We start from the raw sequence: 19,518 nt of genomic DNA, 5'->3' as shown, positions 1-19,518 counted from the left end.
GCATAAACGTAAGTGTCTTCGATTGCATTAAGTGGCTTATCAATCGTTTAGCCTGAGCTTGTTTAGCTTCTGTTCTGCTCCACAGCTGTTTCTCATCAGCTCGCTAACATACCGAAGAATCCTGAAGCCACAGATACTCAGCACTGCCATGACAACCGATGTCGAGACAACCGCTCGCCCTCTCTCTCTTTCTCTCTCTTTCTTACTGTCACCATTCGGCATGTTTGTAAATGATTACACTACTACCAAAGAATTCAAGTGCATGCAGAATTCAGGTGTGTGCAATAAATAAAACTGGCTCACATCATGAGGAAATCACGTTTTTATTGATATTTTGTGAATTATTGCAATTTGTTGTGCAGTTGCATTCTTTGGGTAGCAAAGAATGAAATCTTTGCAAATACCACACTGAAAATGCTGATTGGATGGCACATTTTACTCTGGGTCTTTCATAGCTGTCGGAACAGGGCTTTAGACAAACTAGGTTCTAATTATTAATAATATTTCCTTTCATTTATAAAGCACTTTACACATTTTTTTGGGGGAATCTCCTTATCCAACACCAGTGTGCAGCATCCACCTGGATGACACAACGGCAGCCATATTGTGCCAGACCGCACACCACACACCAGCTGATTGGTGAAGAGGAGAGTGAAGAAGCCAATTATGATATGGGGATGGTTAGGAGGCCATGATGGACGGAGGCCAGTGGGCAAATTTGGCCAAGATGCTGGGGTTAAACCCCTACTCTTTTTCGAAGGACATTCTGGAATTTTTAATGATCACAGAGTGTCAGGACCTCACTATTCACTATTTAACATCTTATCTGACAGACGGTGCTCACTGAGCAGTACAGAGTCCCTATCAATATACTGGGGCGTTAGAACCCACACAGACCACAGGTTGAGCGCCCCTTGCCGGGCTCAATAATACCACCTCTGGCAGCAACCTAGCTTTTCCATGTGGTCTCCCATCCAGGTACTGACCAGGCACACCAGTGGGTGATCATTTGAAAGTTGCAGAGAGCTAGCTGCCGGCAAACAAAGCTCAAGACTTTTGCACTTGTGTACCTAACGTTTTTTTTTGTGCACCAGCACGAAAGTTAGGCACATTTTCGACTACAAGTTCACTTTAGAAAATCGCCATCCATACAGGCGATATTGACTTGTAAATGATTAACTAACAATCTAGTTAACTAATATCCTTAACCACGACATGGGCCTAATGCCTGGTTTATACTTCTGCATTGACGATCAGCGTGATCTGTGGCGCATACAATGTGCATTACCGTGCGTTTATATTTCTGTGTGCTTTTTGTGTTGCTCTGCATTAACACTTCTAAATGCTAAGTTTTTAATTCCCCCTGTGTCAAGTTTCTTTGCTGGTGTTTTTTTCTTCTGAACGCTCAAATTCACTAATTTTGAGGTGGGAACCGGCGGACATGCAACAACTTTAATCATAAGGTAAACACAAAACAACAGTTTCCATTAGGGGTGTAACGATTTATCGTTGTACGATTTATTGCGATGCAAAAATGTCACAATATGCATCGTGGCGTTATGACGATTTGATTACGATATGACGTCCGTTTTCTCTTAATAGTTGAGCTGTTTGCACGTGAGCTACGTTCCACCTGCTGTCGCACGTGAGTTCAGATTGCAGCAGCAGTAATGTTAGCAGACCAAGATGAATGGAGCTGAAATAGAGGATGGCCCATCCTCTCAAAATCAGACGTCTGGCAACATTTCGGTTGTACAGTCATTGCTTTAGACTCGTCCACTTTTTGACACGCATACTGGGTCAAACATCCTAAGTTTTAAAGTCTTCACAGTGATTTACATACTTTGCACAGCGACAGGGATACCTCCTAATGGTGTTGAAATAGTCACAGACTGTATTTATAAGGTACAATTCACCCTAAAATATCATTCTGTCTTCATATAATGTTCCCGCCGCAAAATCACGCATGACGTGAGCTGACCGTGAGCTGTTATTACAGAGGGCGGACTGATAGATGCGCGCGTATGGCAAGCCGTTTTAGCATTTAAACCTTTGTTCTGACTCCATAAATATATTTAGAGATATCTCTAATTATATTTTGACTAGTCATAATTATAATTCGACTAGTCAGAATGACAATTAGAGATATCTGCAATTACAATTGTACTAGTACGAAATCAGATTGGAAATATCTGCAAATATATTATGACTAGTCATATTCCTCCATTGACTTCCATTGAAAAATATTTGCAGATATCTCTAAATGAGTTTTGACTAGTCACAATTGTAATTAGAGATATCTCTAAATGAATTTAATTAAATATGAATTAAATACCTGGAAATGTGGATTTTTTTTTTGCACACACAAAAAACACAAGTGACCAAGCAAAGCCTTAAGCTCTTACTGTTAAATTCAATTAAACAGAAAGCTTTTTTTTTGCACCTTTACTTAAATTGTTCCTTAATTTTGTCTCTGTCATTTCAATAATATTTTTAAGAAGTTTTTAAATTGTTTTATTTTCCAGAGACAGGCCTGTTTAATTTATTTTCTTAAAGAAGGTTCAGTTTAACAAGTTGAAACAAAAGAAATACATAAAAAATAGTTTACTTGGTAAAATTTGCATTTCAATTTAATTTTAAATTTTTATTCCAAATATCGTGATACATATCGAATCGTGAACATTATATCGTGATACACATCGTATCGTGAGCTGGGTGTATCGTTACACCCCTAGTTTCCATCTAGAGCTGCTTCATGGGACTCGACACTTGTAAACACTCGCCCCATCGGGCTTGTGCAGCTCTCAACCCCGTCTACACATGTCAGCGATATCAAGCCGACCTATCACAGAGCTTGCGATACGTGTCGTTGCGACGTGTAGTTACATTTTTGAGAGGTGCGTGACGGCCAAGGCTTGGGCTATGCAACCATGTACATATTTTTATTTAGATATTAATTTTAAAAAAGATATTTTAGAAAGCCAGCGATTGGTCCATATTTAAATTTCTGTACAGACAGGTCATGTTTTGATCTTCGATTGGTCTTATGTAGTCACTTGTTGTAATTTCGTAGGTCAGAGTTCACCTTGCCTGAACTCTGCAACACAGCAAACTGCGAAACTTGACGCACAAGCTTGCGTTTCCAGTCTGACGCATTCGCATACGTAAGAATGAAGGTCTAATGGGGAAAAAGTGCAGTGTGACTGCAGCTTTGTGTGTGTCTGTTGCCCTTGAATGGCTGGTCGTAGAGCTGCTGTGGTGGTGCAGTGGGTAGCATGTTCGCCTCAAAGCAAGAAGGTCGCTGGTTCGAGTCTCGGCTGAGTCAGTTGGCGTTTTTGTGTGGAGTTTGCATTTTCTCCCCATGTTCATGTGAGTTTCCTCCGGGTGCTCTGGTTTTCCCCACAAGTCCAAAAACATGCAGTAGAGGTGAATTGGGTTGTCTAAATTGTCCGTAGTGTATTAGTGTGTATGTGAGAGTGTATGGGTGTTTCCAAGTACTGGGTTGCGGCTGAAACGGTATCCGCTGTGTAAATAATATGCCAAAATAGTTGGCGGATCATTCCGCTGTGGCGACTCCAGATTAATTTTGGGACTAAGCCGGAAAAAAAAAATGAATGAATGGCTGGTCGCACCGGTGCAAACTCAGAAAAACAAAGAAAGAGTTTTCTTTAGTCGCACCTTTAAGAAACTAGGTTGCAAAAATTGGTCACATCCTAGAGCCCTGTAAGACTAAGAGATGTACACTATATTGGTTGCTATATTAGACAGGTTGCTATTGTTATTGGAGGGATAATACAATTGTCTGCCTAGTATTAAAAAAGTGATAAATTATTATAGGTTATTTTGCCAGTCGATCCACTTTGGGTTTTGATTGCTGCCTTGAACATCACATGACGCTTTGCAAATTAACACACTTCAGAAACGTCTTTATTAGAGAAAAGACAAGAAAAAAACAGCTGTGTGAGAGTTTTTCATCAGTAATGAAGAGCAATTGCAATTAATCAGAGGTTATTGGATAAAATTTCCAAATCAGTGCATCCCAAAAATGGAAAAACTTTCAATTTTTAATAATAAAACTGTAAATTAAAAATATCATAATATACTGCACATTTTAAGACAAAAATCAGTATTATTTAACTTTGACAATTGGAAAAGACAAAAAGCATGTTACAGTATGTTTTTGCCATGTCTTATTTGCACATAACAGGCACTTGTTGCATTGCATTTTGCTTTTATCTGTCTTCTCAACTTATAAATCCTTCTTTTTTCCAGACGTTTACTGCCTGGTGCAATTCTCATCTACGGAAGGCGGGTACACAAATTGAAAACATAGAGGAGGATTTTAGAGACGGACTCAAACTCATGCTGCTCCTAGAGGTCATCTCAGGTCAGTGACCTCTCACCACACTCCCCCAGTCCCCCATTCCACCTTGAAAACAGCCCCCTCTATATTTTGAAACCTAACTTAAATCTTCTTTGCTGTTGTGAAAATGATATAGTTCCCTGCTTCTTTCATAGGATTCATTGAGATATTTCTTTTAGTGCATACAAATTTGCTAAATAAATTGATAAATAAAATACGTTCACAGATTTTTCACAGGTGAGTTGACTACACTTCACACCTTCTCAAAATGTTACTTTAAATTATAATTTCATTTAGAAAAAAAGGAAACAGAAGTCTTGAATAAAGTGAGATATTTACAAATATGAATGTTTTTTTTAGGTACTTTAAATTTAGTGTCTAGTATTCTAAACAAAAATAGGAAAAGAAAAAGACAAACACAGGAAATTAACTGGCATTCACGTACTATATACTTTTATTATGAAGTCATGTGATGAGGTAAATGTGACACATACTCATTTCAAGAGTTCACACTTAGCTGAGATTCAATAAAGCGTAATTGGCAGGCTGTCTCGGGAGAGGGCCCTGAGCTTGTAATATCCTCGAGCCCGGGGCTCCCTCCCGTTTGAAGGGCGAGAGGGGAGTTCGAGCTCAGGTTGGTCTCAAGGACTCCCATGCTTGTCACCAAGTGAGAAGTGTAAACTAAGGTTGTCTTGGGTGATAATTTGGTTTAGTCGATTGGCTATGGTGTATGTTTTTGGACGTTGGGAAGAAACCGGGGAACCCGGGGGAAACCCACCTGAACACAGGGAGAACATGGAAGCTCCACACAGAAACGCCAACCGGCCCAATAGAAGGTTGGACCAGCGGTGTTCTTATTGTGAGGCAACAGTGCTAGCCACTGGGCCACTGTGTTGCCCTATCAGAAAAAAGGGTGGGAAGTAGGGGTGAAAGGGGGGGAAACTTCAAGACGAAGATAACTGGAGTGAAAAACTCTGGTTATTTATAATGCTTCCGTAATCATCTAATAGGGCTGATTATAGAGCTAATGAGGTGCCAGACGTGTTGAACATAAGCACGTAATCCTCTAGAAATTAGTTTATAAATAAACCACACTATGTGTCACTCTCATTGGCTATGAATCCAAATGTGCATGCTTTGTGCATCTTTTAACTGCTTAATGTGAATTTTGTTATACAAGTTTTAAGTTCATTATTCAACTTTATAAGATAAGTGGCTGCATGTTTCAGATGATTAAAATAACATATTCCAGATAAGTGGTAAAATGATAGGTTTTTCTTTAAAACAGGATTTGCATAATTCAGATTACTTGATAACTGCATGGAATAAGTGCAAGGTATTGTGTACATGTTGAAGGGTGTGTTCGCACAGCTTTTGGTTTGATCGAAGTCAACTCTGGGGCAATTGTTTTGTTCGTGCAGTTCATTTGAATAGGTGTCAAGCCTGCCACCTGAACCTTGTGTGCACCAAATATCAGGGCTGGCTGAAAAGATGGTTCACCAGCACAGAGCACACCATAACTGAATGCATATTTATATATACTGTATTTTCCCCTTTATATTTACAATGTTGGCAGTTACAGGTTAATTCGGCTTTCAGAAACGCATCTCCCTGCAGCTGATCTTCATTTTTGTTTGTAATGAAGGCACTTCGTGGATCTGTATTAGTTTTTTAGTTTGCACATTTTAAGCTTGTTAAGCTGCTTTCTTAATTGATACAAATAAGATCACAATTGCACACATTCATTTTAAATCAGCTCACAAAGTTGTTTAAGATGTTTGATAAGTTCAGTGACAAAACACCACTATTGGACACTTTGATGTCTAAACAACATTTAAAAAAGGACAAAATATACATCAAATATTAAAATCGATTTGATTTTGATTAACAACCTTTATGTCAAAATGACATCAAACATTGGCACCAACAAAAAGCTCAAAAATCAATAACTGTTATTGATCTTTGATGTGTTTTTTTAATGCCAAAGGGCGTTTTGTTATCAAGGTAGTTTACATGCATCATAGGGATATCAAATCCAGTGTAAATTTGTAATTTGTAATCAAAGCTTTTAGACTAATGCAATATTTTATAATCCTTTTTTTGTCTTTATTTTGGTGGAAAGGGCATCAGTGTGTGGATGTCAAATGGACATCAAGGTTTTAACATCAAATCAGTTTGCATTTTTAATGTTATTGTTACATCAAGGTGCCCACTGGGATACATTATAAAAGTCTTTTTTGTTTGTTTGTCTGTTTTGTATCTTTAGGTTCAGACATAGAAATTGCTAAAACTAAATTAGAGCTGTAAAGAACTTTGATTGGAATGATTCTGTTGGGGAGTGAGTCATGGATAAAATATAGACAAATTACAAACATAAATACAACAGAGAAAAGACAAAAGTATACTAAACAGTGCTCTATTGTTTTCAGGGTAGTAAAATAGTATTCAGGTACAGAAATAAAAAAAATCAAAAGTAATAAGTTATACTAAAGTTTTTACTGTTAAGGTTTAAAGGGCATCCGCCACATAAAACATATGCCAGAGTAAATGGTGGTTTATTCCGCTGTGGTGACCCCTAATAATTTAGGGACTAAGCCAAAGTATGAATAGTAAAGTGAGTGAGTGAGTTTTAACTGTATTAACAGTTTAACAAAATGATTCTTTATTAAAGTTGCAATTTGCAAATTTCTTGTGCTTGGATACTTTAAAGAAATAGGCAAATAATAGACTTTCATACCGTTATGGATAAACTCTGCAGTAACTCCACAAATCTCAGTTGTTTTCATGTTCAACTATTTCCTATGTCAACATTACATTTTCTGCGATGTGACTATTGTAAATGTGCACATTGCGATATCAATGCTGAAACAATACACAGCGGGGAAACTAAGTATTGAACACGTCACCATTTTTTTCAGAAAACATTTTTCTGGGGGTGATGTTGACTTGAAATTTTGTTGCTAACAACCAAAAAAAAAACACATATGCAAAGAAAACAAATCCAATTAGTGTAATAAGTTATGCCTAATAAAATGAATTGACACAGGGAAGAAGTATTGAACACATGAAGAAAGGGAGGTGCAGAAAGGCAATGAAAGCCCAGACAGCAGCTGAAATCTCTTAGTGGTTATTCAGCAAACCTTTGCTCTTTATCATTTTAAATTAATATTCGCTGCTTTTGTTCAACATCTACATTAGCAGAATGATGAAGATGAATCCAGGATGGACATTTCAGCACGACAATGATCCAAAACACAGCCAAGGGAACTCCAAATGCTTTCAAAGATAGAAAATAAAGCTATAGAATAGCCCAGCCAATCAGCTGACTTCAATACAACACAAAATAAATATCAGATTTGATAGACGAGACCCACAGAACCACGTTGAATTCTGTAAAAATCTCACAGCTGAGCAATTCATGTGACTTCATTCTCCATATAAGAGGCCTCTTTAAGCTGATGTCACTAAAAAACCTAAAGTATTGTTATCTTTCAATAGTTCAGCACTTTCTCCTCGTGTCATTTAATTGTTATTACACATAACTCATTTTTCTGATTTATTATTTTATTTATTGAATTATTTGATGTTTGTGTTGTTTGTGTTTTTACTAAAATCTTATTCAATTCCATGTCAACAGCTCCTTTAGAAATATTATCCCCAGGAAAAAAACATGACGTGTTCAATACTTATTTTCCCCTCTGTATTGTGCAGCCCACCTACTGTAGCAAACTAAAGACACACTACAAGTATAATTTTCTTGGACTCAATTAAAATAAATCCATAAAACCAACCTACAAGTATGAACACCCTATTGCCCTCCTGAAGGCAAACTGCTTTGTACACCATAAGATGACCCCTGAACATTAAACCGATTCTCTCTGCAGGAGAACGCCTGGCCAAACCAGAGAGAGGAAAAATGAGAGTCCACAAGATCTCCAATGTGAATAAAGCTCTGGGCTTCATCGCCAGCAAAGGAGTCAAACTGGTTTCTATTGGAGCAGAGGGTAAGTCGCCCCCATCCAGAAGTGACCTATATCCTGCAGGCGTCCCAGGTCATGAGTTCAGTGTTTCAGCATGCGGATCGATGAATATCTCTATCACATACGCTCCGCCTGTATGCGATACCTACTTCTATCCAATGTCACATGATGTCCCTCCAGCTTCCAGTGGAGTTAAATAGGTTAGACATGCTGTATATACATTCACATATATTATCAATCTGACAGCAGTGTGTGTTTTTTTTCACTCTATTCTTCCTCTCTCTATATAATCCACTGCGGCATTCCAGACAGATTAGCCATCTAGCAAAGGCTTTGCCGTGGTCACATACTGTTACCAGTTTTTGTGTGTGTGTGAGTGTGTGTGTGTTTGTCTAGGATACACATACACACATGCTGGGTTGTGTGTGGAGTGTATTATGAGATTAGCTTAAGAAGTGGGAGAGGAAACCCATGCCTATTTGCCTCCATTCAAACCGGGACTTCCCAAAATAAAGTAACAACAAATAACTAAAACAAACCGTTAGGCATATTTAGAAGCAAATACAGACATTGTTTCGCTTTTTAATATTACAAACCACTTGTAGACAGCCTCTCGTCTCTCTGAGTTTTGCACCAGGTTGCACATTTGCACTATAGACACTCTTAATCGCTCCATGTCTCTTGGAAACATTGTGCATTTCAAATTGTGCTTCATTCAGGTGAGTGGGCTTGCCAAACCACCTGTAGAAACACACTTCTCTCTTATGCACCTGACGCTTAACTCCCTTTTATAAGAACTCAATAATGAAAACGATGTTTACTTTAAATGTACCACAATCATGTTGCACTGCTTGCCTTAACCTTAAATAACTCTTGCACAGTATATAACCTTAAATTCCTCTATTGGACAATATTCTGCACTACATTGTTCAGTATAATGTAAAAGAACTTGTATAGCCTGTCTTGTGTGTATAGTTAAGTATCCTATTGTATATGTTAGCTATGCATAGTTTTTTTTGTAATAGCTCTTATGTTCAGTGTTGTGTTTGTATTTATGATTAATTTATGTAGTACCGTTGTCCTGCGAGACATTTCGTTCATCTGAATGTCCACTCTCAGAAATATAGATACACAAGCTGTCACTGAGGTGGTACCTTTTTAAAAGGTACAAATTTGTATCTCAAAGGTCCATATTAATACCTCAAGGCTACATATTAGTACCTAAAAAGTACGAAAGTGTTCCTCTTAAAATTTGTAGGTACTAATATATACTTTTGAGGTACCGATATGGACTCTTCAAGTACAAATGTGTACCTTTTGAAAAGGGACCACCCCAGTGACAGCTCTCGTACCTTTATTTCTGGGAGTGTAGCGAATTAAAGCTTACTTTTAATATTAAGTGCAGATTTGTAGCATAGCAGACACATTATTTGTCTTTTTGGAGATTGAAAATTTATTTTACAAGTGAGACCTGGCCAAGGTAACAGCCATACAGGAAAACAATTACAACATTACAACAACATCATAACAACAACATTTCAGCCTTTAACCTTTTCCCCTACCCCTCTTTTTGCGCGTTCATAAGGGCCCATTGAAGGGGTAGGGGTGTTCCAATTGTCTTTAGCCTGAAGGTGTCTTTAGCCTAAGGGGAAGGGCTAGGTAGCCCTTGAAACTGAGATTTTTCAGGGCCACACTCAAAACCAAGAGGTACGAAAATTTCCCAGAATACACCAGCTACAATGTAAGCATGGCTAACCACGGAAGTTGGGAGATGCTCAAATCAGTATTTTTTGTCATTTGTAAGATTTTTTTTTTTTTACAACAAACAAGCACATGTTTTAAGACATTCGAAATAGCGTTTGTGTTTCACCGTCATGCTTTAAAAAAAAAAAAACGATTAAAAAAACTGCTAAAGCTTTCTGTCTATAATTCCTAATACTAACTCCTGTATAGCAGTCCCACAACGTTTTGTCACTCAATGAAACTCGAATATCCGTTCGAGACCCTTTTTACAGTGTCTGCTTTAATGTTAATGTTGTTTTCGTGTGTTTACATAGATGAATATGGCCACGGTGTAAATGCACATTACAATTACTAGCTTATTGCCACAATATATTGTTATGATAACATGATATTGTTACCTTCAGTGATTTCCTGAAGATAAATGCCAAAAACAATGCAACTACTACAGCAGTCGCCATTGTTGATCTCATTTGTAGTAAGAGCTCCCAATGACATATGATGACGTGTGCAGGTGCTGTAGTGCTGTCGAATTTCTTAGGGGTATATTTTGAACCCCTTTCCCCTCACACTCTGTTTCAAGGGACAAGGGGAAGAGGTAGGGGTACAAAAATAGAATTGGGATTGGGCTTTTATCAGTCCTCTCAACAAAAACAATCACATGCTTCCAGTACCACTCTCTTTGTAATGCCTTAAAGTTTACTGAAATTTTATTAAGTTTTTTAGTCTTTTTGTAAATTATTCTCAATGCACAATAAGAAAATGCAGTTTTCCCAGCTCTGTACCAACTCAACGTATATAAAAAAGCAAACACTTGGAAGAGCATAGGTGGCAATTGCCAGAACTAAGACAATTCTTGACAGTTTTTGATTCACAAGTATGGTAAGTATTCATACAAAAACTGCAATCCACTTTTAAGACGTTAAAATCCTGCTAAACACTCAAATCCTACAAATTACTTGCCATACAAACATTATTAATAAGTATGGGTTTATATTTAAATAAAGTGAAAAAAGAAATAATAATAATAATAATAATAATTCCTTACATTTATTTAAAACTTCTGGATACTCAAAGCGCTTTACACATTGGGGGGAATTTCCTCATCCTCCACCAGTGTGCAGCATCTGGATGACGCAATGGCAGCCATATTACACCAAACCTCACACCAGCTGATTAGTGGAGAGGAGACAGAGTGATAAAGCCAATTATGATATGGGGATGGTTAGGAGGCCATGATGGACGGAGGCCAGTGGGCAAATTTGAGCAGGACGCTAAGGTTAAACCCCTACTCTTTTTTGAAGGACATCCTGGGATTTTTACCGACCACAGAGAGTTAGGACCTTAGTTTAACATCTCATCGGAAAGACGGCGCTCACTGAGCAGTATAGAGTCCCCTTCGCTATACTGGAGCGGTAGGACCCACACAGACCACAGGGAATAAATTAAATCTCATTATTAATAATAGAAATTGATAGAAAAGATGTGGATTTAGGATGGATAAGGGTTTTTTAAGTGTTAAGCAAGTAGCCTGTCATGGTTTAATTTGCTATTTATTTTTGGACTTAGACATATATTAGACATATTTTGAAATTGATAAAACATCAATTGAATTTTCAACTGATCATTTAAATGTTGAATGTTTGCATGATTATATTACAATACTGATAAACCTGCTGTCTGATTCTGATTTGGCTTCATTTTGTTACATGATCTCATTGTCAAGCTGTTACAGTAAATGCGATGCTGATGTGTGTGTGTGTTTGTTCTGCTCAGAGATTGTTGATGGAAATGCTAAGATGACTCTCGGGATGATCTGGACCATTATCCTTCGCTTCGCCATCCAGGACATCTCAGTGGAGGGTATATATAAAAATATCACACACACACACACACACACACACACACACACACACACACACACATACGTGCAAGTGGTGCATTAGATCTTGAAACAAATCTAGTGTGTTTGTGTGCATTGATATCATGTGTGAACAATAACAAAAATGAATTAAAGGTCAGTCAGTTATTGTAGAAGGCTTGATTGTGTTTATGGGATGCACTGTAACGTGTTCATTCTTTGATTTTGAAATGACAAAATCACATTATTTTTACTCATATGTGACCCAGAGCCACAAAACCTGTCAGGATTTTATTTAGCAGAGATGCAACCATTTGATGGAATCTGAAGGTTCAAAAAATCTAAATATTAAGAAAATAGCCTTTACTTGTCGAGCATTAAATGAAATGTTTAGTAACTACGCTGTAAAATTGCTGTAAAATGTACAGTGTTACTGGCAATTTTGGTAGCCATTAATGCTGTAACATTAACAAGTGCACTGTAAATTAACAATTACAATTGTGCTGTAGTTTTATTGTTAATTTAAAGTGCACTTGTACATTTTACAGCTATTTTTTACAGTGTACCTAAAATTCTGAGGGTTGATATTCAGTAGGAAATTTACAAAATGTCTTCTTGGGGCTTGATCTTTGCCTAATATTCGAATGATTTATTGACATAAAAGAAAAATGTCTAATTTTGACTCATGCAATGTTTTTGACTATTGCCAAAAATATACTGTTGCAACATAAGTCCTGGGGCTATTGATTTTTAGTAGGACTGCCTAGCCCAACAGTCTATCTAGATCTATTATCTATCTAGATCTAGATAGATTTTGCTGGACTGAAAAGTGAATAGCCCCGGGACTTCGGGCTACCAGATTTTGCCAGCCTTGGGGTTTGTGGTCCAGGGTCACATATTTTGGCTTTATTCTACACCATTGCAGTTCACCTAGAAATGGTCTGTTGAACATGTTCCTAGTTTTATGAAGCCCCTCCCACAGAAATACACAATTGGTCATCTAGTTCATTGTTCTGCATATTGATGATGTCACAGCTGAGGTGGGCTTTATGTAAATTTTAGAGTTTGTAATGTCATAAACCCATGAGGAAGCTCATTATCCTCCAGGATTTCACAGGTCTTTTTTCTGATTTTGTAGCCTAAAATGACTCCTTTTGCTGCAGTTTTTCTTAAAATGTGTGGCAATATTTGGTGTTGATTTGCTATAGAGAAATATACCACTGACTCAAGCATTTATTATTTATATTTTATTACTCCTAGACATTGGGTTCTGTAAGTTATAAAATCACATTTAATTTCAGTATTTCATATGTAATCAAATAAAAATGTAACTCATTAACCTACCAATAATAAAACAAAAAAATAAATAAAGTAAGTTTAAAATGCCTTTCATAGCTTTCTTTTTCATAGCTTTTAGCTATTTGTCAACTGTAGAGCATGCCAACTATGCATGAACATAGGATTGCAAACAATGCATTATATTAACAGCATGTCAGCAGTACATCACGAAACAAAATGCAACCAAATGCATTAACCATACGCAAACAATGCATCTGTACACTATTATTAAAGGATATTGTATGTTAAAAACATGCATTGTATCCACATATCAGTACATTTTGTGCCTGCACAACAGCTCAAAGATCAAAATCCACTTAATCATTGCACAAATAAAAAAAGTAAAAGAAGTGGTGTTATATAGAAAGGGGTAAAGAAAAATATGAGGATCTGTGCACAGCTGTGAATCAGGTGTGCACTGCAGATGGCACTGATGTGAAAGCCAGCTCGCTGCTTCTGCTTTTAGCTTTGCTAGCTTGTGCGGAGATAAGTCTTTGCAGATAAATTCAGCGATTACAAAATCTCAAAATCCTAGAGGGTCTGTGGCCCCTACTAGCCAATTGAAAATGTGAATTCTGGAAAATAAAGAATATCTGTTTACATTGAACTTTCAGCATCGTCATTTTGCAGATGAAGGACACTCTGCTCTCCATATGCACCAAACACTTTCTTATCAACACTTCACAAATCATGATGCAATTCCTAATGTATTTCAAGCAGACTTGACAAACCACCTATTGGACGCCCTCTCCCCTTTCTATATGCAATACACTTTTGGTTTTAATATTAAAATTCTAAACTTAGACATAGCATTTACAGTTAAAGTCAAAATGATCAGCCCTCCTGTCAGTTCTTTTTTCTTTTTTAAATATTTCCCTAATGATGTTTAACAGAGCAAGGAATTTTTCACAGTATTTTCTATAATATTTTTTCTTCTGGAGAAAGTCTTATTTGTTTTATTTTAGCTTAAAAAAAATTTATTTTCAAATTTTTTTAAAGCAATTTTAAGGTCAGTATTATTAGCCCTCTTAAGCAATATTTTTTTTTCGATTGCCTACAAAGATGACAAAAGACAATGCCTAATTACCCTAACTTGCCTAATTAACCTAGTTAAGCCTGTAAATGTCACATTAAGCTGAATACTTGTATCTTGGAAAAATATCTAGTGAAACATTATTTACTGTAATCATGGCAAAGATAAAATAAATCAGCTTTTATAAATTAATTATTAAAACTATTATGTTTAGAAATGTGTTGAAAAGTCGACTTCTGTTAAACAGAAATTTGGGACAAAATTATACAGGGGCTTCAACTCTGACTTCAATTGTATATATTGCTGTTCTATGATGATTTGAAGTGCTTCTTTTATCCTCACTTGGAAGTTGCTTTGGATAAAAGCATCTGCTAAATGAATAAATGTAAATGTTGGTTATGCTCAGACAGCAACATTACACGCTAACTGAAGTTAAAATGCTTTAACACATAACAGAAATCAGTCAAATTCAGTTCTGCTCTTTTGGATTTCTGAATATGCACCGTTAAAAGCAAATGTCATTTCAGGAATGTGTGAGTCATTTAAATGACAACTTTATCTTTCCACTACTGAGAATCCATTTAATACGAGTGTGTGTGTGTGTGTGTGTGTGTGTGTGTGTGTGTGTGTGTGTGTGTGTGTGTGTGTGTGTGTGTGTGTGTGTGTTGTACAGAGACCTCAGCGAAAGAAGGCCTGCTGTTGTGGTGCCAGAGGAAAACGGCTCCCTACAAAAATGTCAACATTCAGAATTTCCACATCAGGTGAGGGGATAGGAAATGAGCGCATGAGGGAAAAGCAGAGTGAATGATGGGAAAAGAGAAAGACTGACAGAGATACTGCAACTGAACGCTGAGCTACAGCATCATATATAACCTTTATCTGTCTGTCTCTCTCTCTCTGTTAGCTGGAAGGATGGATTGGGCTTCTGTGCGCTCATTCACAGACATCGGCCAGAGCTCATCGATTACAATAAACTGCGCAAGGTGAGAGAATACTAGGAAATCTGACCAGATAGAATCGAGACCAGAAGTTTATATACACTGTATAAAAAGGAACATAACCATTAAAAAAAAAAAATCAGACATTAATGTGAATACATTTTTTTTCTTATAGGTAAGTTAGGATTATCAAATTTGTTTCTGTTATGCTTAATAGCAGAATAATAAAAAAGATTTTTTTTGAGAAATTTTTATAACTTTTCTTGAAAGTCAAAAGTTTACATATAATAAGATTATTATGTCTCTGAAAATAGCTCAGATGATGGTGTCAAGGTTTTGGAAGTTTCTGATTGGCTAATTGGCAACATTTGAGTTAATTGGAGGCACAACTGTAGAATAGTATTTAGGGGAAAACCTCAAGCACACTGCTTCCTTGTGTGACAACATGGGAAAATCAACAAGCCAGAATCAAAAAAAAAAAAACAACTATTACAATTTGCTAAATGGGAAAAAGAATAATTTTTGGAGACATGTCCTGTGGTCTGATGGAACCAAGATTGAACTGTTTGGCCATAATGATCAGTGTTACATTTGGAGGACAAAGGGGAAAGCTTACAAGCTTAGGAACACCATCCCAACTGTGAAGTATAGGGATGGCAGCATCATGTTGTGGGGCTGTTTTGCTGCAGGAGGGACTGGCCCACTTTACAGCATAGATGGAAGAAAGAACATTATGTAAAAATACTGAAGCAATATCTCAAGACATCAGCCCGGAAATTAAAACTTTGCCACAAATGGTTCTTCCAAACAGACCATGACCCTAAGCATACTGCCAAATTAGTTACAATGTGCTTTAAAGACAACAGAGTGAATGTTGTGGAGTGGCCATCACAAAGCCCTGATGTCAATCCTGGAGAAAATTTGTGGGCAGAGTTGAAAAAGCTTGTGCGAGCAAGACAGCCAACAAATCTGACACAGTTACACCAATTCTGTCAGGAGGAATGGGCCAAAATTCCTTCAAACTATTGTGAGAAGCTTGTGGAAGGATACCCAAAACATTTGACCAGAGTTATACAGTTTAAAAGCAAAGCTAAAAAATACCAAGGAAATGTACAGTATGTAACCATTTGACTGTCTAGAAATCAATTAAAAATTCTCTCGTTATTCTGGCATTTAGCAAATGTAAATCATTTAGGTAATCCTAACGGACCTAAAATAGTAAACGTCTAGTATGATTTAACATCAGACATTTAAAAAAAATGGTTATGTTCTTGTTTTTAGAGTGTATGTAAACTTTTGGTTTCATCTGTATGTGACCCTGGACCACAAAACCAGTATAGCCAAAAATACATGGGTTAAAGTTATTGATTTTTATTTTATGGCAAAAATCATTAGAGTATTAAATAAGGATCATGTTCTGTGATGATATTTAGCTGACTTTCTACCGTAAATATACCAAAACCCAATTTTTGATTAATAATGTGCTCTCGACAATTTTAAATCTGGTTTTCTCAGTATTTTTTTAAACACTCCTGAAAATATATCCAGATAAAAAGTTAAAGATATTCAAAAATATTTATCTCTGCCAAATATTGTCCCATCTATCTAAGTACACATCAAAGGAAAGCTTATTTATTCAGCATTCAGATAATACATTAACATAAATTTCATAAAGCATTAAGGTCTAGGGTCAAATATAGAAATTTAAAAGAGACTGATACATATTTTTGTTCTCTGGTTTCTCTCAGGACGACCCCATGACGAATCTGAACACGGCCTTCGATGTTGCTGAGAAGTATCTGGACATCCCGAAGATGCTGGACGCAGAAGGTGAGACATTTAGAGGACAGGCTACTTTCTGTTCCACCTTCACTGTGAAACTAGGTTAGGTGAAACTCGGTCTAAATATAGAGATGTAGGAGGAACGCAGGTATGTGTGTGTGTGTATGCTGAATTACACCCCATTACTGAAAGCTTCTTCAACATGTTTGGAGGGGTTTTAAGGTTTTAAGGTAGTAGGCGTCATGATGAGGTTGTTGCAGGGCTCGTACGTGGCTGATATTATTAAAGTATTCAGCTGGTTAAGGCTTGTTTTAAAGTCTAAAGGTATGAAATGTATAAGATATACAGTTGAGGTCAAAATTATTCACCTCCCTGATTTCTATTTTCTTATTCAAATATTTCCCAAATTATGTGTAACTGAGCAAGGACATTTTCACAGTATGTCCTATAATATTTTTTCTTCCAGAAAAAGTCTTATTTGTTTTATTTCGACTAGAATAAAAGCACCTTTTTATTTTTTAAGAGTCGTTTTAAGGTCTACATTATTAGCCCCCTTAAGCTATATATTTTTTCGTATATATATTTAACCTGCCTAGTTAACCTTATAAACCTATTTAAGCCTTTAAATGTCACTTCCTGAATACTGGTTTCTTGAAAATATCTAGTAAAATATTATTTACTATCATCATGGCAAAGATAAAAGAAATCAGTTATTAGAAATGAGTTTGAACACAAGCCAATGCAAACTATTAGATTTTAGTTTACTCCAAGCAAAGCATGTTATTCCTTTAAATTGGAAAAAAACTTAAAGGCCATCCTGTGGCCAGTGGATTAAAGAAATGACTAGTAATTTTGCAAACACTGTTAAAGGGAAATTACAAGATTTGTTATAAAATATGGACCCCCTTTAATCTCTTTTTGAACCAGATGGACAACGCAACATTTTTTGATGTTTTAGCTTTGAAACCCTTGTTGGTGTCTTCTTGTATTGTTCAGATGTCTTACATTTCAGCACCAATTAACAAATTTGTTTAACCAGTGACACTGGAAAGCTGGGAAACAAAGATACAAAAATGCACTGAACATTATTATTTATAAATTTTTTTAATGATGTACTGTTACTATTTGAATTTATGTAATTTATTTACATATTTATGTTCACATTTTTAACCATTTGTCTTTTCACTTTTTATTTTTATTTATTTATTTATTATGCATTTTGTTCTTTAGAATAAGCAAAACCTAATACATTTATATTTTGGGGAAAAATGAGTTATTAGAACTGTTATGTTTAGAAATGTGTTGAAAAAAATTCAGAAATTTAGGAAAATAATATGCAGCCGGGCTAATAATTCAGGAGGGCTAATAATTCTGACTCCAACTGTATATATATATATATATATATATATATATATATATCGATAATAAGACATGTAAGATATAATGAAATCATTTCAGTTGTGGGGGCAGTTGATTTAGAAAATCTTTTATAGAACATTTATTATGCGAGATGATAAATACTTTTGTTTTTTTTTTTTGTTTTTTTTTCCCACAATTTTTATTTTATTTATATTTATATTTAAACATGGGAAGCTTGACTTGTTGGTTTTTATTTCACCAATGGTTAGAAAATAATAGACCTTATTCCTGAAAAAAAAAACTATTACAGTTAGAATTATTTCCTAAAAAATCAATATGCATATATTTTTAGATAAATTTTAATGTAGAATACAAATTAAATATGGGTCACATTATAAATCAAAACTCACCACATGAGTTTGTTAGCTCATATTGCTGTTTTTTTTGGTGAACAATTAATCTGTGCATGTCAACAAAATTAGTTTGCTCTTCTACTCTTTAATTGAAATATGAAAATGCACTTCCTGTTTTTTTCTTCAGTAAAGTTGTCTGATCACGTATATCTTAGGAATTATGCATGGCTAACATATTTAATCACGCTGCTCCAACTGTCAGTTTTAACAGCAAACAGGTGAGCAGGAGGTGTCTGTTAGGTTGTAATAATTCTCCCCAAACACTTTTCCTGATCGTTCTGAAGGAATTGCCTACTTTACTACATTCATTCAGCTCACAGTAGAAAAATTAAGCCAAGCCCAATGTCTGGCTTAAGATTCCGTTTCTCTAGGAACTGCGTCACATTACGGAAAAAATAACTGTCGCAGCTTCCGGTTCATGGGGACTTTAATGTATGAACAAATTAGTCTGTGTTAAACTTTTATTGTTTTGATGGTTGACATTTTAAAATATATTGTATTTATTATAATATAAAAATGAATATTATATGTTTTTAAAATATAATTACAATTTTTATTATAAAACTAAAATTGAGGACAATAATGCATCTCAGCAAGCTTTATCAAAATAAGAAATGTGTCAAGTGGCTAAAATTAAACATTTTATTTACACACAAGGTCAAAAACTTAACTTGCCCATCATTTGAGTGCTAATTTATGTTGCTCAAAAGC

At 35.9% G+C, this 19,518-nt stretch overlaps 1 protein-coding gene across 8 annotated transcripts in view; it reads left to right on the top strand.

Moving 5' to 3' along the window:
• actn1 (actinin, alpha 1) overlaps positions 1-19,518 on the top strand; it is a 70,753-nt gene that overhangs the window by 25,023 nt on the left and 26,212 nt on the right. For all 8 annotated transcript variants that reach the window (XR_012388578.1, NM_001168286.2, XM_009307476.5 and 5 more), the window contains exons 2-7: positions 4,273-4,387; positions 8,248-8,367; positions 11,860-11,946; positions 14,989-15,076; positions 15,220-15,298; positions 17,002-17,083. Coding sequence is in view for 6 of the 8 variants with exons in the window: in NM_001168286.2 (NP_001161758.1) it covers positions 4,273-4,387; positions 8,248-8,367; positions 11,860-11,946; positions 14,989-15,076; positions 15,220-15,298; positions 17,002-17,083 (571 nt within the window). In the remaining 2 variants the exon portion in view is untranslated. The remainder of the gene's footprint in view (positions 1-4,272; positions 4,388-8,247; positions 8,368-11,859; positions 11,947-14,988; positions 15,077-15,219; positions 15,299-17,001; positions 17,084-19,518) is intronic.

The sequence above is a fragment of the Danio rerio genome, chromosome 13, assembly GCF_049306965.1.
Source record: "Danio rerio strain Tuebingen ecotype United States chromosome 13, GRCz12tu, whole genome shotgun sequence".
NCBI classification, from domain to species: domain Eukaryota; kingdom Metazoa; phylum Chordata; class Actinopteri; order Cypriniformes; family Danionidae; genus Danio; species Danio rerio.
Note: the sequence above shows the minus strand (reverse complement) of the source record. Positions and strands in the feature narration are given on the sequence as shown.